General features: G+C 28.5%; 2 protein-coding genes across 4 annotated transcripts in view; one reads left to right on the forward strand and one right to left on the reverse strand.

Annotated features, from left to right (window-relative positions):
* Positions 1–11020, reverse strand: part of LOC107173726 (TBC1 domain family member 30) — a 42184-nt gene extending 31164 nt beyond the window's left edge. The window contains exon 1 of one of the 2 annotated variants that reach the window (XM_015524379.2): positions 10467–11020. In XM_015524379.2, coding sequence (XP_015379865.2) covers positions 10467–10721 — 255 coding nt within the window. In that variant the 5' untranslated portion in view covers positions 10722–11020. The remainder of the gene's footprint in view (positions 1–10466) is intronic. The other variant, XM_015524380.2, reaches the window with a different exon arrangement.
* Positions 9875–19277, forward strand: part of LOC107173706 (calcitonin gene-related peptide type 1 receptor-like) — a 153703-nt gene continuing 144300 nt past the window's right edge. Inside the window, exon 1 of one of the 2 annotated variants that reach the window (XM_089228785.1) lies at positions 9875–10066. In XM_089228785.1, the coding sequence (XP_089084911.1) occupies positions 10041–10066 (26 nt within the window). In that variant the 5' untranslated portion in view covers positions 9875–10040. The remainder of the gene's footprint in view (positions 10067–19277) is intronic. The other variant, XM_089228784.1, reaches the window with a different exon arrangement.

A 19277-nucleotide genomic window follows, 5' to 3' on the forward strand; every position in this document is an offset into this window, starting at 1 on the left:
TATAAGAGAATTACGGAAATTTTGTAGGCGATGATGTAATGTATAGACATTTTCAGTTTTGTTACTTTAATATTATAAAGTTGGTTAGAAAATAATTGAGAATTGATTTTACACTTTTTAACGTTAAAATCTCATAACATCAAACGACAGGTTGTTATAGTGACTAAATGGTTCAAGATTGACTAATTTTTTTTAAATTAAAAATTTGTTATAATAAATTACGAACGTTGATATTATAATATATTTTAGTGTAACTTAATTGAAAATATCGTACTTAATAATACACGTAGATGAAATATATAATGCTATTAATTACACTACTTAAATTTAGGTGGATGTAAATTATAAGTGTATATGATTAAACTTATTATTAGGTAAAATTAAATAGATGAAAATAATATATTAATTATGAAACATATTGTTTACTATATTATACGTCTATACGTGTTAAATGTTAATTTTCAAACGAGTTTTAGCATTAGCTATGATAACAATTCACAAAATTAATAATAATCAAATACAATGGCACGTATTTATGTGCTGTTTAATGTCATATTTCGAATATAACGAACTATTTAAAATTATAAATGTTCAGTGTATCTGCATGGTTATTAACTTATTATTATTATATTATGTACACAACTATTAAATATATAAAATGTTCTAATATTTATTTATATGAGTCATATATTTCACCAAGCGTGGTTATTGTAAATAATAAAAAAAAAAAAATGCGTCCTTGTACAATAACTGTATATATAGGTGCGTTACTGTAGGTACTATATATTTCATTCAAAAGCTTAGCAATATATACATTATTACATTTCTAGAAACTGAATTTAAAAGCAAAATAACCGGATTAAAAACATTTCGACTGTAGTTATGAATTTCCTTTTTTTAAATATGTTATATTTTATTAAATTCTGTAATTTAATATGATGAGGTACTTAAATCAAGGGATTTTTATTTTGTTTGGACTTACTTATTTCATTTTTGCAGATAAGACTAAAACGGCCATAATTAAACTGGTCGTACGTTTAAGCTATCAGCAGTGCTAGATTATTGAGGTGTATAGTAAGAGTGAAAATTTTATTTAGAGTAAAGAATACGTAGCCTACTAGGGATAAAGGGTTCTCACTCTAGCAAGCTTTTCATAAGGTAATATAGATTTTCAAGGCAAGTATTTCATCGAGAAAAAAACTGAGGTACTTAACCAAGTCATATTTTTATTAAATAGTACTGCCATTCAACTAATAGAGATTACTTATAACTTATAATAACAATAACACTAAATAGTGTTTAGTTTTTAAATGAAGCAGCTGGTGGATGTAATTATCTATTATACATATTAATCTTTAAAATCAAAACGTATAGGTCGGAACGTTTTATTTAATTAACTAGTTGGTAAAGTAGCAAACGAATTTAATCGTATGGCCGTATTGGTTAGATCTTAATTTTTAATTTTTAATTTAGATTTTTTTATATTTAGACTTTATTTATATTTAGAATTATTTTAAATTATTAAGATTTGTAATGTTTTTTTCAAAAATTCAACAGAGCAATGGATGTATTGATTTAAAATGATGTGTGTATTTTTTTATCTGCCATCACCATTGATTTCACATATTTTATACATATATCATATCATATCTCATTAATATATATTTTAGGTTAGGTTCGGAAAAGTGAATTCAGTTGATATTTTTGGGGTCAAAAGAAAAATTTACAGTAAATTTCAAAAGCTTGGGGAAAACAAAAAAACTAAATTGACCTAACCTACACAAAACTAGTTATTGAATAATTTGATTTTAGTTTTTGTACAAACTAAAAAATCGAATGACCGTAGGTAATAAAAATCTACACAATATTATATGACCACATGGTCAGATATAAAATTATCTTGACTCTTTTTTTAGCTGTTAATTATTATAGGCATGTGAAGTTTTCGATTTATGGGTTTTATTTATTTATTTTATTTTTTTGTTTTTAATTATTGTTGATAAATAATTCTTAGCCGAGTTACAAAAACTTGAAAAATTAATTTAAAAGTTCCTCATAATTTTTTATAACAACGGTTTAATTTTTCAATGACTTACTGGCATACATTTTTTTATAAGCATTTAAAATTTGCATTGTGATAAAATTGACAAAAACCATGAAATTTTGCAAATTATTTTGTGGTTAAAAATATGTAAAATGTAATATTTTTATGGCTAAGAATTGAAAGTTAAAAAAAAAAATTCTTCGTTGTATTATTTTATTCTATTATTTTATTGCCCATCAACGTATTCACTTTATCATTTATCTTTATTATTATAGATGTTCAAATGAAATGTTTTCAGCAATAAATTACTTTAATATCTATGATATCAAAAAATATACTTTGCAATAAGTCTGATGATCGTCTTTTGCTCAGAACCATTTTTCGTATACAATATTATATCATTAATTAAAATGTAACACTTCTGACACAGTGACCCACACAACATTTAAAGAAAATTGTACCTACTTGCCTACCTTTTTTTTCGATAAAAATACTATTTTAAAAGTTCAACTTAAACTAAAATGTTCATTTATAAGGTCAGTATTGCCTATCTTTAATTAATGATCACAGCGTTGAACAATAATTTTATTACTTGCTTAAATTAATTATATGTGAGTTTAATAAAAGGTAAAATAAAAGGTGGGTACGTTAATATATAGTAATTAAATTATAATAAAATGGGGGTTTTTTTTTTGTAGTTTATGAAGTTTTTTTCATTCAAAAAGTTTTTGATTGAATATTCCAACTAGAAAATTACAGATTCAATTTAAAGTAAAAGTTTTATATACACTGAATTATATTCATTAATCATTATACACAAATATATATTTAAACATAAATTAATGAATAGTTTTCTATTTATTTACGTTGTATTAAGATACTGATTGAACGTAGAATTATTTGATTTATTTATATCTATAGCCGTGGACCCATCTGGGTCTTAAAAGTCTCCAATATAATGTAATATAGACGTAACTATCTTCCGATTGACCTATATATTTAGTACTTCAAAGAAACTATGATGTGATATGTATATAGGAATCTCAGTCAAAGAAATTGTAATTGATATTTCCTTGAAATAATTCGTTGTAATAGTATTGCATATAGGATTTATCATTACTTTTAATGCTAAAATGTATAACTACAATAATAGCAATAATACATAACACTATCCTAGCTGAGGTGATCAAATAGAAACGATTGTCAAAAACCAGTATCTATATTTTGTCTAAATTGCTATCAATTTTTTTTTTTCAATGATTAGATAAGAGGTTGTCCGCTGTAAAGCACAATAAAATTGATATTTATTTTAACATTTATATATCAAAAATATCGTACCTATTTATACCCTTAGTTCGTTTAGGAATGATATACGAGTACGACCCTTCAGATTTGTATGCATAAAAACAAAATGTATAATGTAAGCCAGAGTATGAGATATTCGTGTATCGTAGGTATTAAATATGATTTATGGGCTACTTACTGTTGTTTAAAATCGACGTGTGTACTGTGAACGAATAAGGTTTATAAAGGTTAAAATGTTGATAAACAAAAACAAAACCTGTGCGGCCGTTTTATTACAATGTCTGAAGAAGAAATATTTTGTGAACCTTTTGTGTGTAGGATTGCAGGAATAGATATTATAATACTATCATAAAGGTATTCAATAATAATAGTGTTGGGATTTCATGTTTTGTTTTGTTTTTTTTTTTTTAAAGACACTTTCTTCCTTGAATTGTTGTACAATTATTATTCGTTACTGATTTGTACTAAATATCAAAACGCAGTACGAGATTTACAGGCTGACTGACAGGACATAGTCCCAATTTCAGTCGTGCTTTCTATATTTTATACGATAATCGGTTAGTTTATTGGAAATAATAATATTACAGTCGACGTGTTCGAGATAAAATTACTATGCTGATTGTTACACATTTGGCGTCCGGTTTAAAGTTTATGTCACGATACAAACGTCATATTACATCACCCATTTTAGGATAATCCATGAAACATACCTTATCGAATAGTAATAATGTGTATCAAGTTTTTGATTCGCAATATTATATTGTGTTGTTACTTGTTAATATTGAAACGGTAGGTTGAGTACGATCGTCATAATATTATAAGACTCATTACATTTAATTAAACGTTACATATTATAACATATTATTATGTTATACATTATTATTCTCGTTAATGATAGTCTGTCCATCGGGTATTCAGCTTCAACACGATTATGGTTACAATATAGTATATAGTATATTGAAAATCAATTAATTGAGCTATCGTGTGATAACAAATTGAAACAAATGTTTTGTGAAACTTCATTAGAAATATTTTGGGCACACTTATGCACGGGAAATTACGCAGAATTAGCAACTAAATCCATCTCAATTTCATTAATATTTCCATCTACATATTTATGTGAAAAGGCGTTTTCTACTATGGCAAATTTGAAAACATCAAAGAGAAACAGACTTGAAACTGAAGATGATTTACGGATCGCGCTTAGTCAAATTGAGCCAAGATGGAATTTATTATGTGAAAACACTCAAGGACAAAGTTCACATTAAATTTTTTGTATCATATTTTCATTTTATTTTATATTTTCATATGAATTCTATACATTTTCAATTAATAATAACATTCTACCTATTAAAATGTAATTTTTAATTATTCAGTTTTAATAGTACTATTGCAAAGCATTAAGCAATTTACGATTTTTTATAAAGCTTCCGTGGGTCGCGAAAAATGTAGGCCTAAAAATGTGGGTCGCAAGTCCAAAAAGGTTGAAGACCACTGGTATATACATATGTCATTAATATTTGTGTATAACAAATATTATTATGTTATGGTGGTTAAAATGTATACATTATGATATTAATTTATCGGTTTACTATCTATCATTTTTTGAATAATATTATATAGATATCTAAAAACAGTTAGGTTAGGTTAGGTTACCTAGTGTAGTTTAGGTAAGTAAATAACAAGGTATAAGTAAAATTTATTTTACTGATCGTCTACTATTGATTTGTATATTTTTATTTTTTATTTTATATGTCACTAATATTTTGACATTATACTTCATATTTGTAACATATTTTTTCGTATAGAGGTACACTTCAAAGTTCAAATGTTGAAGTAATTATTTTTGTATTTTTACTATGTAATTATATTGCACAACAAAAGAAAAAAAAATCCGTAGTAGCTGAGAAACCTTGACGGGGACTGAAATCTCCGAAGTTAAACTAACAGCCCAATAGCCAAAATTGATTAATGCCATGTAAACATATTAATTTAAGACAGCTGGTCTTGGCTCATATTTCGTCAACAATTATTTGTGATGGAAAAATAAGAAAATACATTTTATAAGATGCAAACTCTTTTCTTTGACATATGGTTAAAATAAAAAATTATATAGACGATAAACAAACAAAATTTCAATGATAAAAGTGACAGGATAGTGGATACCTAGTGAAATAATTATACTGTTTTAAATAAAAGTTTTCTTTTTCAATTATAAATAATGAATATACTATCAAGGTAAAATATTTACAACTTTGTTTAAAACAAAACAAAAAAAAAGAGTTAAAAATACTAACGATAAAAGAGTAGTTATTGTTTTTAGGGCTATTTATTTACCTGTTTAAATGTGCTTATTATTTTTTTTTTTGCGTTAATAGGACAGTTATAAGTGAACTGTATACAATTTATAATTATAATTATAATTATAATTTATTTTAAACATTGCATTGAGAAATGTATACACTAATTGCAACTTTGTCATTTAAAAAAAGTCTGATCATGTTTATACACTTCTACATCAGCATTCAGCTTTACGATTTTATTATTTTCAGGATATTTATAAAAATTTATCTGTCAATGAATCATGGAAGTCATACAGATACGTCCTGTTTTGTTTGTAACTTTGATCGTTCCATTTTTAATTAATTACATCGTTTTGTACAACAGATGTTTATGTTTTATAGATGATGTAGTATTGTTAATAAAATAATCATTATGCCATTTCAGTGTTTTACTACATTTTTAGTTTTATTGTTACACGAAGTCATAAACAAGAAATGAAGAAACTTTTACCATTCACGCTGGCCACACTTGTATTAATTATTAAACCATAAAAAAAAAATAATAATAAACAATAATGTACATACGAGGTGTGGCAATTAAATAACGAGAATTTGTTTCTATCTCCTATAGTGGTAACACTAATACCTTGAAAATTTGTTGACCTTAAGTTCACGAGGTAATACACAAGTCTGCCAAATTTGATAGTGATCGGTGTTATATTTTGTGCTCTCCGATTTTTTAAAGTTAGTAGTGTAGTGTCGTGACGTACAAAAATGTGTGACGTGAAAAACGAGCAACGAATCGTCACCAAGTTTCTGGTGAAATCTGGTGAAAAAACGGCCAAAATTTTTCGTAAATTACAGCGTGTGTTTGGTAATGACTGCTTATCAAAACCACGTGTGTACGAATGGGCATCACGTTTTGCATCAAGTCGAGAATCAGCGCAAGACGATGCAACGTCAAATCAAAACCATGCTGATCTGTTTCTTCGATATTAGGGGTGTTGTGCACAAAGAATTTGTTCCACAAGGTCAAACAGTGACAGGAGTATTTTATATTGAAGTTCTTAAGCGATTGTGTCATAGAATGTCTCGTGTGAGGCCGGAATTAGCCAAAAATGGTTGGGTCCTTCACCATGACAATGCGTCTGCACACTCATCATTAAAAGTTCAACAGTTTTTGACCAGTAGGAACATAACAACGCTCCCCCACCAACGGTACAGCCCTGATCTGGCTTCACTGGACTTCTGGCTATTTCCAAAGTTAAAGGAACCAATGAAAGGACATCGCTATGAGGATTTGGAGGACATTCAACGTGCCGTAACAACGGTTTTGAAGAGTTTAACTTCTGGAGACTTCCAGGAGTGCTTCCAGAAATGGGAAGAACGCTGGACCAAGTGTGTTAGACTCGGAGGAGAGTACTGTGAAGGCATGGGTGTATTAATCATTGTAAATATTAAATAAATGTTATAAAATTAAAAATTCTCGTTATTTATTTGCCACACCTCGTACATAATTTATTCTAAAATATTTTGATACTATGTAAAACCTTTGTTTTTATGATGTACAATTTACATATTATATGTATACCAGTAAACTTTTTTATTAATGTGAACGTGTGTATAATATTATTCCGCATGATCAAGTATTTGTAAATAGAAAAATATAGGTACGGAAATGCTTACGAAGAAGATCAACCGAATGGCTTTACAGCTATGAAAACGTTAAGAATTTATTGTTTATTATACTTGGCTCTCTTATTAGTTATTATATTATTAGTATTTATACACACATTGAAGAACATTATTATACTTTTAGACGTCTAATGTTAACGCATAAAGTTTTATAACAATTTTTAACCGGAATCATTAATATGACTAAATAATAATTATACTATATATTTTGTTGATTGCATATCACAGACAACGTGGTATTTTTACTAACTATTATAGTATATATCATAAAAGTCTTGTGTTGTTGTAAATTTTAAATTTCTAATATTCGTTGAAGGAATTTAATCAAGTTGTAACAAAACATTGTAAATAGTGTTTGTGGGAGTTATATTATTGATAAGCAGCGAGCGTACCCTAAAGAATATTATTCTGTAAACATATTTGGATTGAAAACTTGTTAGATTATTTCTTATAACATGACTGTTTGTCAGACATATTGACATTTTGATGTTCACAATATATTTTTCATTGCAACCGAATAAACGTATTTGGGCCACGGTGTTGGTGTGACATGTTATTATGAGGATTTGCATAAATTAAAAAAAAAATGCCGACAATTTTTAATTTAATATCTCGTACATATTATTATACAGTAATTAAGTAACTACACGTATTAAGTTATTTGATTAAAAAAATAAACAAGAAACGTTCGAGTAAATCCGCGTTGCCAGTAGAAACATCTGAACTTGAATAATTAAATTGTGTTGGGGGGGGGGGGGATGCAAGGGGGTAACCGAAAACGTGTGTAATATATAAGCTTACATATTATTAGATTTGAGAAATTTCTACTTTCGGGAAGAGGAGCGTGGCGCGCTTCCTAAAAGTTGAGCGATTATGTTTCTTCGGCTATATTATTTGTATTTTCACCAAATAATAATATCTGTCGGGAATTGGCACCTTTAAAAAAACAACTTTAATATAAAAACCAAAAATTGTTTCATTTTGTTTTCTCATCGTTGCGCCGTTACACATTTACTATATTCAAATACCTACTAAATCTAATATCACTTATTTAAGACACGCAGACACAATAATAATTGTGAAATGCGTATTAGCATCGTACGTATTATTAATAATATTATTCGACGTTCTTCTCATAAATGTATAGACGGAAAAAATATGCATAAATATATTATATTGTTCTAGAGGTGGCCGATTCGAATAAATCGAATAATACGCGTTCTCGTGCTGAGACGAATTCCGGTGAACACATTACCCTATGGATTTTGGGTAGTAAAAAATGTATCAATAAAAATAATAAATAAAACTCATATGACAATACGAGCAAGTAAACCTTGTATTGAAACGGTAAAACTGAAAAGCAATTACGAAAATTCTGTTGAACACGGTCGCGTTAATTTGGGAAACATATATAGAACCTAATAAAAATCGATAACCTAAACTTTAAACGTTTATAAAACAACCTGTGGTATTAGATGTTTGTAAATTTATTTCTGTACTACGATTTCGATTTACAACTATTTTAACGATATTAAATATTATATAAATAATGGTATATAGAAAACATATTCCAAAGTCGTTCAGATAGATTTATAGTAGATAATTCAACACTTCAATTCACTATTAACACCTATATTATATTATTATATTGGTATCGCAAAAATTTTGTTTTAAACACAATAATATATTTTTAATTTCAACAGAATTATGTTGATTCAAAATAATTTGGCGTTATATGTTAACAGCAATTAATGACATATTAGGTAGGTGCAATAATGTAATGTGTTGCAATTATAAATACATGTTACAGCAACCACAAATGAACCTTAGTGCATAAATGACGTTCCAATGTATAGATATTTTAACATTGACACTCGTTGTAGTTAAAATATTAAATAACTTAAAATTTCTATCAGTGAAAATTTATATTATTTTCAAATATTAAAATATGTATTTATATTGAAATCGTACATTGCATTGGATTAATAACTAAATCATAGAATATTATAGATGGCACATTCATGCAATTTCTATTCTATTATATTGTATCACGTACCCCTTGGTATATTTCTTATTGGCTTAGACATTTTGACTTATTTATAATATATATTACCATTGTTGGTAATATTTAGTTAATCTTTCACCAAAAGTACTAAGTACCTAAGCATAATTTTATCTTCATGTTAATTAATGACTAACAATCTTCGAGTAATTCATCCGTTATTGTCGAAGGTTAGGTTTGTTCTAGTAATCTAGTTAATATGTTTATGGAAATAATTATGTTCCAACTAAATTAAATGTCGATGATCCAGTCGTAACGTATGTTTTAGAGCATTTCAACATTAGTTCAGGTATTTAACGTAATTACCACAGAGTTTATGGAGTGGCACACGTAAAACGTCTCGTTATAATACCAATAATAAATGTATTACGACGAAAATACGTTTAATGATTAACATATCTAATTATTTATACGATATACATACTGTAATATTTGAGTAGATATAATATTGTGCAGTTGTCGGGGCTCTATGCTATCTTATCTATTGATTCAGCTGGTGCCTTTCCGTGGATGTACGTGAAAATCGATTCGTCAAGTTGATTACAATTAATAAGATGTGATTTAAAAAAAAAATTAAATATTACTAAACCGTCTAAACCTTACACTAACTTAACTAACAAGATAGTAAAGAATATGGCGAACCACGTTGAACATGCTCGGACATCTTACGATAGGTAGGTACGTATTACGTAGCGTGATAGTCTTAGTTTAAAAATGATAACAATAGTTGTAATAAATTGTAATTATAAATTATTCATAATATTACAGTAGTTATAAATCAATAAATTGTGAATACTAAAAATATTAAGTGTTAAAAAACTATCAGTCTATTGTGACTTTGACTGTTTTTAATACAAAATAATGATAATATTATAAACACATAAACGTGTAGAGAAAAAAATGCTTTCGGTTGGTATGTCGGACAACTTAAGTCTAATAATTCTTTTTGGGTATAAAATATTCAGATCGACAAGTATCCCTTTGGCTTAACCATTGGCTTCTTTTGTGCCATCAGAGTTGAGGTGACTACCTATGAATGTGATGCACACATGCAGCGTAGATTTATGTAGGTACTTACAGGAAGGTGTTGGACGGTCGTCGGTTGATCGTCCGCGACCGGCTGGATCGGAGACGTGGACGTGGTCGTGGTGGCGGTTTGGTCACGGTTGTGGTGATATCCGACCACGACCTGCACGATACCATCGCGACCTAGGCTCGGAACTTCGGTGGACGAGTCTGCAGTCGTTGAAGAGTCGGCGGCTGTGGTGGAAGCTGCCGGCTGTACCGGTTGGACCACCGAGTCCACGGTAAAATATCGGGTGGCGGTCATCATTTCACCGAGTCCGACAAGTCGGCAGATGGTTGTGTCGGGTGATGGATGCCCGCGGGGATGGTCGTCGTCACTGGCACGACTGCTGCAAGGGAGACGGAGTCGGTGACCCACGGGTAGTAGTATGAAATTCGCCGGGTACCAGCATGATAATATTACTCAATCGCTTGGTAATAATTTATTTTAATGTTAATACTATAACAGTTTTGGCCGTTTTATGACGTTAAAATAATAAAATATAATTATGTACGCGTCGAACCACCGTTTAACGACGATACTACACTGTGTTTAACGCGCGTTGACTTCGACGTGTGTGCGTACACGCGCACGCGCATTCGACCCGACGTGTTTGTTCAAATGTACCGACGACGATGGGTTTTGTTACATATTATTATCATATTATATTGTTATTAATCTATTCTTACACACACACACACATGATCCCGCCGACCCGGTGCTATACAAATAATAACTGGCACATACTCGCTGAATATGTTCGACGCGTGCTGGCCGTCACAAAGCGGGGTCAGTATAACGTTGACAGACAGGTGCCCATATGAACGGTTGACTTGCATGGGTGGGAGTCAAAGTTTTCCGGAACAATGAAACTACATATTGTATATTGTTACTTAAGTGCATAAATTATTTAAACGAAAACCACCAACACTTTATAGGCCGCGGTTGTTGGACGAGGCAAATAGGTCCCTACTGATGTGCATTGTGCATTTCGCCGGTAAACTTTATCAAAATGTACGGAAATTACTACCTACTTACTTGATTAAATAATTTTAAAATCAATAACAATGATTGTTAATTATATTGTTAGGTAATAGCATTTATTATACGAGTGACAGCTGTGGTTAGAATATATAAAGATTATTGAATAAATGTAAAGGGGTCAGTAAACAACTCCAGACTATTCCATTTTTTAAAACTTAAAAAAAAAATAAAGAACGATTTTAATATTTGGATTATTCTGTATTTTTATCCGAATTTAATATTCATTATAATATTACTTTTGAGACATCAGCTGGTTTATCACGTGTAAATAAAAAAATAGACAGGTCCAAGCAAATTATATTTCCTATATGGGTTATTGGATCTGTCTCGTTCTTGTGAGGGTTAGGTTAGTCGTACAGTTTTTTATTTTATCAATTATTTCTTAAAAGGAGTTAGCAAGATTTCTGATGAAAATGGACTTGTCTTATTGTTATTCCACAGATCTCTTAATAATATGACGTAATGTTGTATCATGTTATGTGCGTGCAATATATCATCGATTATAATCGTATAATTGCATATTATACGCATCGTGTTTAACTAAATAAAAATGAACAAAAAAAAAATTTTGTACATTTTTGGTGAAATAATATTAAATTATATGAGACTCACAACACTAGGTATAATAAGATATGCAATATCTTTATAATATAATGACATCATGTGACAATGTAATGTAATTATTAATTTTCTGTGGCCTTTTTACGTTTTATAGGTGTACGAAGTACGCAATATTTATCATGCAGAAACGTTGATGTGTGAAAATGAATATATGTGTATTTCATTTTTTATGTTATATTTTTCTATAAGTACATGAAATGTCATATAGCCGTTCAATCGCATTATCGTTATATTGTAATATGTATTGTTTTATGTTTACAGAACAATATTGTTTTATGAATATGTTTTTTACCAACAAAAATAATAATATTAATAAACGAGGGTAAAAATTATTGGTACAGTGGTACAACAACAGTTTTTGCTCGATGTGTATGCTTTGTTCACAGAGTATAGTTTCGGCTGCAGTTCTGAACGTTTTATTTCCATATTTGCCTACATAATATTTTTTCAATTACCTGATAGTGCAACAACCGCGATGTTATATTCTATTAAACAATGGATAATGTATTACTATATGTCAATATAATGGTACGCCATAAATCTACCACAGTGAATCGCATCGGAAGCGCTACTCAAATGCCTATTGAATTACTAGTTACTACACTATCTGCAGACAGAACCATAATTTCAAGTTGTAATTTTTTTTTCACGAAATTTGGTCAAAACACCGTCCGCGTATCTTTTTATGTGGCCAAGTGGCATATTATAACATATTTTAAATTTTGTACTCGTTATCGGCTCACAACACTTGTCGTCGACGAACCGGACGTGTATAATATAATACACCGTGACGTGATTCAATTGCAGATACGACTCGATTTGCATATTTCATTTGATAACGAATTATCACTATCGCAGTAGTGCTCGCATTTATATTAGGCACGAATGGTGTTTATCAAGAAAAAAAATACACATAAATTAAACATAATATATTATTTTATAAGCTCGAGAAGCGGTCCCGACTGCGTCGTATTTATTATTATAATAAGTATAACATCGTCAAATCGATTTCGGATCGCATAATAATATGTGACCACAGATATAATAAGAGTAACTGCCTAATATTGTAATGAATGATAAGATATCACGACAATTATCGTATTTTATGTGGAACCCAAGTTCAGTGTAGGTACGATTTACGAAAAAGCAATACATTTTTGTTATTATTATTTTGGTTAGTTGCTGCAGGTGCAGAATCAGGTCGCGGTGTAACATCAACACACTTTATTATATTATGTGCTAGTAACACCTACCTAAACATCATAATATATGAATGTGTGTGCGTGTGTGAGAGAGCTTGTATACGCAAACGCATTAATTGATCGATTTTCAAACAAACGACAATTATAGTTCATTTCGTTGTATATACCATTGTAATATAGGTATACCTACTATTGCATAACTACGTGAAAATAACGGTAATAATTATTATTATTGTCACGCAATATTATTGTGAACGTGGTGGTCGTGGTAATCAAATGAGAAAACCGCAGAGGTGCCAAAAGTAGCCGTTTTACTTATATTGCATTATATGCGCGCATATATGATCCGTGTCGAAGTAGGTATAGTTTTACGGATGGTTATTATACGATGGTAATACATTTATGAATAAAATATGAATCTATAATCGGTATGTAGTGGTACTCGGTAAACGTAGTAAACTCAATGGCGGTTGGATTATATGTGCCATGCAGTTTAGGTAAATGTCGTCTTCGGTTTATTGCAGTCATAATAATAATATATTATATATTATGTGTTTACGTGTGCTGCTGTACGTAAGACCATTACGGCGCCACTGGGAAAGCACACGAATTGGTAAATTTTTTAAGAGGGACCCAAGTCACATTTTTGAGCGAAATAGTTTTATGATGATTCTATCATCCCGTCACGTAGTCGTTTTGTGTGAAAATCCCATTTATATGTTCGTAGGAATACAATTATTTTAAATATTCATAATATTATGCTTAAAGGTTTAGATACCCATAATGTATACGTAATATAGACATATAGACAAGTAATTATATTTTATATAATTTATTTTTATTTTTTTTATTAAACTTAGCAAGTCATGTAATATTGTATAACATCGGAATTCGTTAAAATACGCATAATAATATATTACACTGATATATAGTTTTCGGTTACTCATTAGAAAAAACTAATAGGTAAATACATTTTTTCAATTCTAAGTGTATGGAGTTTTTTTTTAGTAGAAAATAATATAATATGCTCTGATCATAAATTTCGATTAAGGTTCCTTGTAGAAAATTGGATCTAATTGGTACTTTTAAGAGGTAAAAAAAACTGAACATTGTATATATTTAATAAAATAATCAGGAAAAACTGAAAAAACAAATACGAATATATAGGGTGATTCTTTTATCAAACAACACTCATTATTTCAAAAACTATTGACTTTTTCAATTTTTTTTTTCAAAATTTTAGATCTACCTATCTTGTTATAGAACTATATATTTTATTAATATTTTAAACCTTTTATTTATCAGGTAAACGGTAAACCATTATCAACTTTTGATTTTCAAATGAAAAAATATACTTAAAAATTCAAACTAAAACTAAAAGGCTATTTTTTCAATGAATTTTCACGTTTAAATTTTCATTTTTTGTTAATTCGTTTACAAGATATAGCCTCCCAAAGTTGGGTGGTGTTTGTCTGTTATAGGTGTATGTTAGGTGGTATTTACACACAAACACCATATGAGTGTTATTGTTATTTTTAATTGTAATAAAATAAAATAAAAATATACCGTATTTGTTGAGTATAGTTTTTTTTTTATCTTATACAATTAATTGAATTCGAATTTAATACTAACATTATCTATAACAAATGACGAGGTACACTATTGACTAATACTGTTCAACGTTGTGGTTACCTATATACATTTTTCTTTTTCTTAATTCTGAAATGACTCTTTTATTTAATTTATATAGTATCGATTTATTACTACCTATTAATTAATTGAAACTATCTATACTGATCTTCAAATTAACTAAGAGCAAATAGATTTTTGTTTCTCCTTACAAATTTTTTTTTTTAATGTATGTATTAGTACCTACGTCTTACGTGATATACTGTATAGGTGACTGCTTTGCTGAACAACTACGACTCGTCCAATTTGCAAAAAGATAATGCGCCAGGTACTGAAATGAAAGTCTGGTAATTGTTATACTCCTGTTAAAGGTCACGTCGTATAATCGTAATTATAACGAAACAATTAACATACATATGGCGTATGGCGTTGATCTTTTTTTTTCTTATGGTACCGAGGACCGGAAAAGGAACTATTATGTTGCCAATACTTTTCCTCCGACCCCCATCGTTTATTGAAATAAATCAAAAACAACAATAATGACTAACGAGCATTGGAGAGCCAATCTCCCACTCAATAAAATAACAACTCATAATATTTACGTGGCTTTGATCTATTCTGTATAATATTTCATTATGATATGCACTTTTACGACTTGTCAACTTTAAATCTAATTGTGTTTATGAGGGTTAATGACGATCCCACGTTTAAAACACTAATAAAAGTATATTAAGTGAACTAAATTATACATTCATATTTAAATGAACAATTATATTAATGCATTTTATATTATTTTATTTGTCCATCGATTTGGAAACTTTACTGTCAAATTAATTTATTGCAATAAGTTCGGCTTAAATATTTTGATACTAATAAAATATAATTATGGATATTGTCGATATTATATTATTGGAATATTTTGAATATAATAATATATATGTGTATTATAGAATACGTTGTATTATCATATAATATTGATTTTGGTGGGCTTGGTTACTACCATTTATTTCTAATACTATACGAAAGATTTCTTACGAATTAAATATTATATCGATTATTTTACAGTGGGAAATAATCGTAATAATAATAATAATAATAATAATAATAGTTAATATTAATTATTAGTTTAAAAACCAATTAAATAATTACATAGGTATCTAAAAATAAGTTCTCTTAGATCAGGAAAAGTCAAAATCATTTTAATTGAAAAAAAAAAAATATCAACATAATATTGGAAAAATATTTAATAATTTTCCTCATAAACTATTATATTCGAACCGTGAAGATTGTAGATTGCGTCCCAGACTCAGGCAATCAGGTAAAGGTTTTTTTCCTACCTTATTTCTATGTTCCAATAGCGTTTTATTGTACAGTAGGTAAGGCTAACACATAATCTAATACATTTGACTCATAATATGGCGTGCAGATCTACGTAAACATGAATCAGAATAGACTTAATTTAATTCGTTTTTGTATTATTATTTTTTGAATATCACTGACAAAATAATTACTCATTCTGATTATTCATTTCCATATCTATTGATCTCAGAACTACGAATGTATTCAATAGTCATAAGCATAGCTAAAATCATATTAAAATAGTATAATTGAATGTGACCGAGCGTTGGCGATTTTGCCGAAATTATAGCCAGCGTTCTAGTTGCCCCCAGCTGATCTCATTGAGAAATCCGTGGTACTCAGAGAAGCTGAGGAAGTGTTTAGGCTATTTTACAGAATGGTTTAATGCATTCTATCCGCAAAGGAAGATGAGGAAACAGCCTGGCAGGCCGCTGCCAGTAATTTCGACGATTGAATAATGAAGATCAATAAATTAGTACTTATAATAAAATACGATTTATTATAGAAGTGAGTAAGAGATTGGCCAACCACTGCTAATTATTTTTGTAATCGATAAGTTTCATTAAACGATGGGAGCCAGAGGAGAAGTAATAGCAATTTAGTTCCTACTTCGATTCTCGGTATCAAGAGGAAAAAAATGTATAATTGAATGAATGCTAATATATTATCATATTGCAATAGGAGCAATCGGAACATAAAAAAAGAAAAGAACAATAATTTACCTATTTATAACTTGTGGATGCAATAAAATGAAGTCCTTTCCAATAAACATGGTACAAGTACTTCATACTCTTCCGGTAAAATGTGGTGCCATTTCTGCGAAACCAGTCGATAACCTTGATGGTGTTTTCAGTTTTTTTTTTGAACGACTTTCCTTCAAAAGAGTTTATAATTCCGAAAAAATCAAAAAGCCAGATTTAGACTAAAATATTAATTTATAATACTCTAATTTATGTTTAAAAATGTATCAATAATGTAAATTCGTGCACATTATAATATGTTTGTAAAATAGCATTTATTGTTACAATTATTATAATATATGATTAAAAAAAAATTAATTTAACTATTTAAATAAAATATTAATATTTATTCAAACCAAATATAAACATGATAATCAATAATCATAACATAATCAATAATTGTATAGTTTAGAATTTTATAACACTTTTTGTCGAATAAAAATCATACAACTGTATTTAGCCAAAATTTTAACCTTAATCAACAGATCACTGTTAAAAAAAAAAAAAAAAAAACAATATTTAAGTCATTATATTATTAAATTTAAGATAATCATTCCTCTAATCATTTATTGTTTAAAATAATGTACCTATCTCTACCTATAAATGATTCGAGATTAGTTGAATATTCTGACATTTTAAAACAATTAACTATATATGTATAAGCATTATTCATCAAGTCCTGATGGATAATTATTGAATCAATTTTATCACATGAATCGTACAAGGTAAACTTATAGAGTGTAATTTTAATGATTAAAATGAATTTTCCATTCGTAGGTACCTACTCAATTTTATTATTAACTTTTAAACATGTCACTTATTTACTTTATATACATTTAATTAATTACATTTAATTAGATTATCCATTTGACGTGAATATTATTAAATATGAATGAATTAAAACCACAAGTATAGCCATATGAGTAATTAAATATGCACACAGCACATGTGGCTTGGAATTTAAAGTTCATACATTTTTGAAAATTATATTGATTTCGTTAGTTTTTATAGTTGTTGAAATATGAAATAGTTTTTGAGAACTAACCAAAAAATAATAATAATAATAATAATAATAAATAAAAATGGGGATAATATTGAATTTAGTTATACTTCATGTTTCATGATGCATATTTATCATAAATAATTTACAGAAATTGTAATATGTATACTTATAATTGACCTCTATAACAAAAAAAAATAAATAACAAGATTTACGAAAAAATATATTGTCTGAGGTAGTATTTTATTTGTTCACTGTTGTAGATGCTGGGCAATGTTTTTCGTAATGAAGGAAATATATTAATTTGGTTGAATTTTTAAAATTAAGTAGTTAAGCTATTTATTAAGTTCGCTCCGTTTAAGTTTCTTTAGTTAATGTACTTTTATATTATTTACAATGACGTATTTTGTACTATAATTAATAATAGTTCAAAAAGACACATTCTATATACATTGTACACATTTTGTTTTTTTAACACTTATTAAAAATTTTTGAGTAAAAACAGAAATAAAAATGTATAGCTTATACTGATTTGCGTATCTAACTTAAATTTAGAGAAATCACATTTATGTAAAAAGAGTTATATGTTTATTTTTTTGTATAAAGAAAATTAGTTGTATGAAGTATGAACTCATCGGTAAAAATATGAAATTCGTTAAAACTATTATATTGAAATATAATTTTTGAATTATTTTATGTTCAATCATAACCCAATGTTAATGAAAATTATATTGTCTACACGATCTGGTGGATTTCACCTAACCCGTATTTTGGACGTACTCGATGGTTTAAGTGTATAAAAGATGGAGCCACCTATATGTCCACGTTCTGTTTAGATTTATTATGAGGTAGGTAAGGTATGTACTATGTAGGTACAAGATAATTCTGTGGGGGGTTTTTTTTTTGAAAAAAAATTATTTTTAAAACCAAAAAAAGCTTCAACCTTTCCTAACAATCATAAATACATTTAAACATTTTACTTTTTCTAAGATTTAATTTGATTTTTTTTTTAATATTGTCAATAACTAAATTGCACGCTGCAAAAAAATTATAAATTAAACATTGTGTAATATTTTAGAACGGTTCATTTTAGATCGATCTACGGTTGAGCACACATGTCTGAGTGTAGATATACAATGTATTTGGAGGACACACGTGGCGGAAATATTGTCATAATGACAGGGACTAGTTTTAATGATAATATTGATCACCACGGGATATCGGGTCA

This window comes from Diuraphis noxia, unplaced genomic scaffold, assembly GCF_037042655.1.
Source record: "Diuraphis noxia isolate RWA-SAM2 unplaced genomic scaffold, SU_Dnox_SAM2 contig0005, whole genome shotgun sequence".
Lineage (NCBI taxonomy): Eukaryota > Metazoa > Arthropoda > Insecta > Hemiptera > Aphididae > Diuraphis > Diuraphis noxia.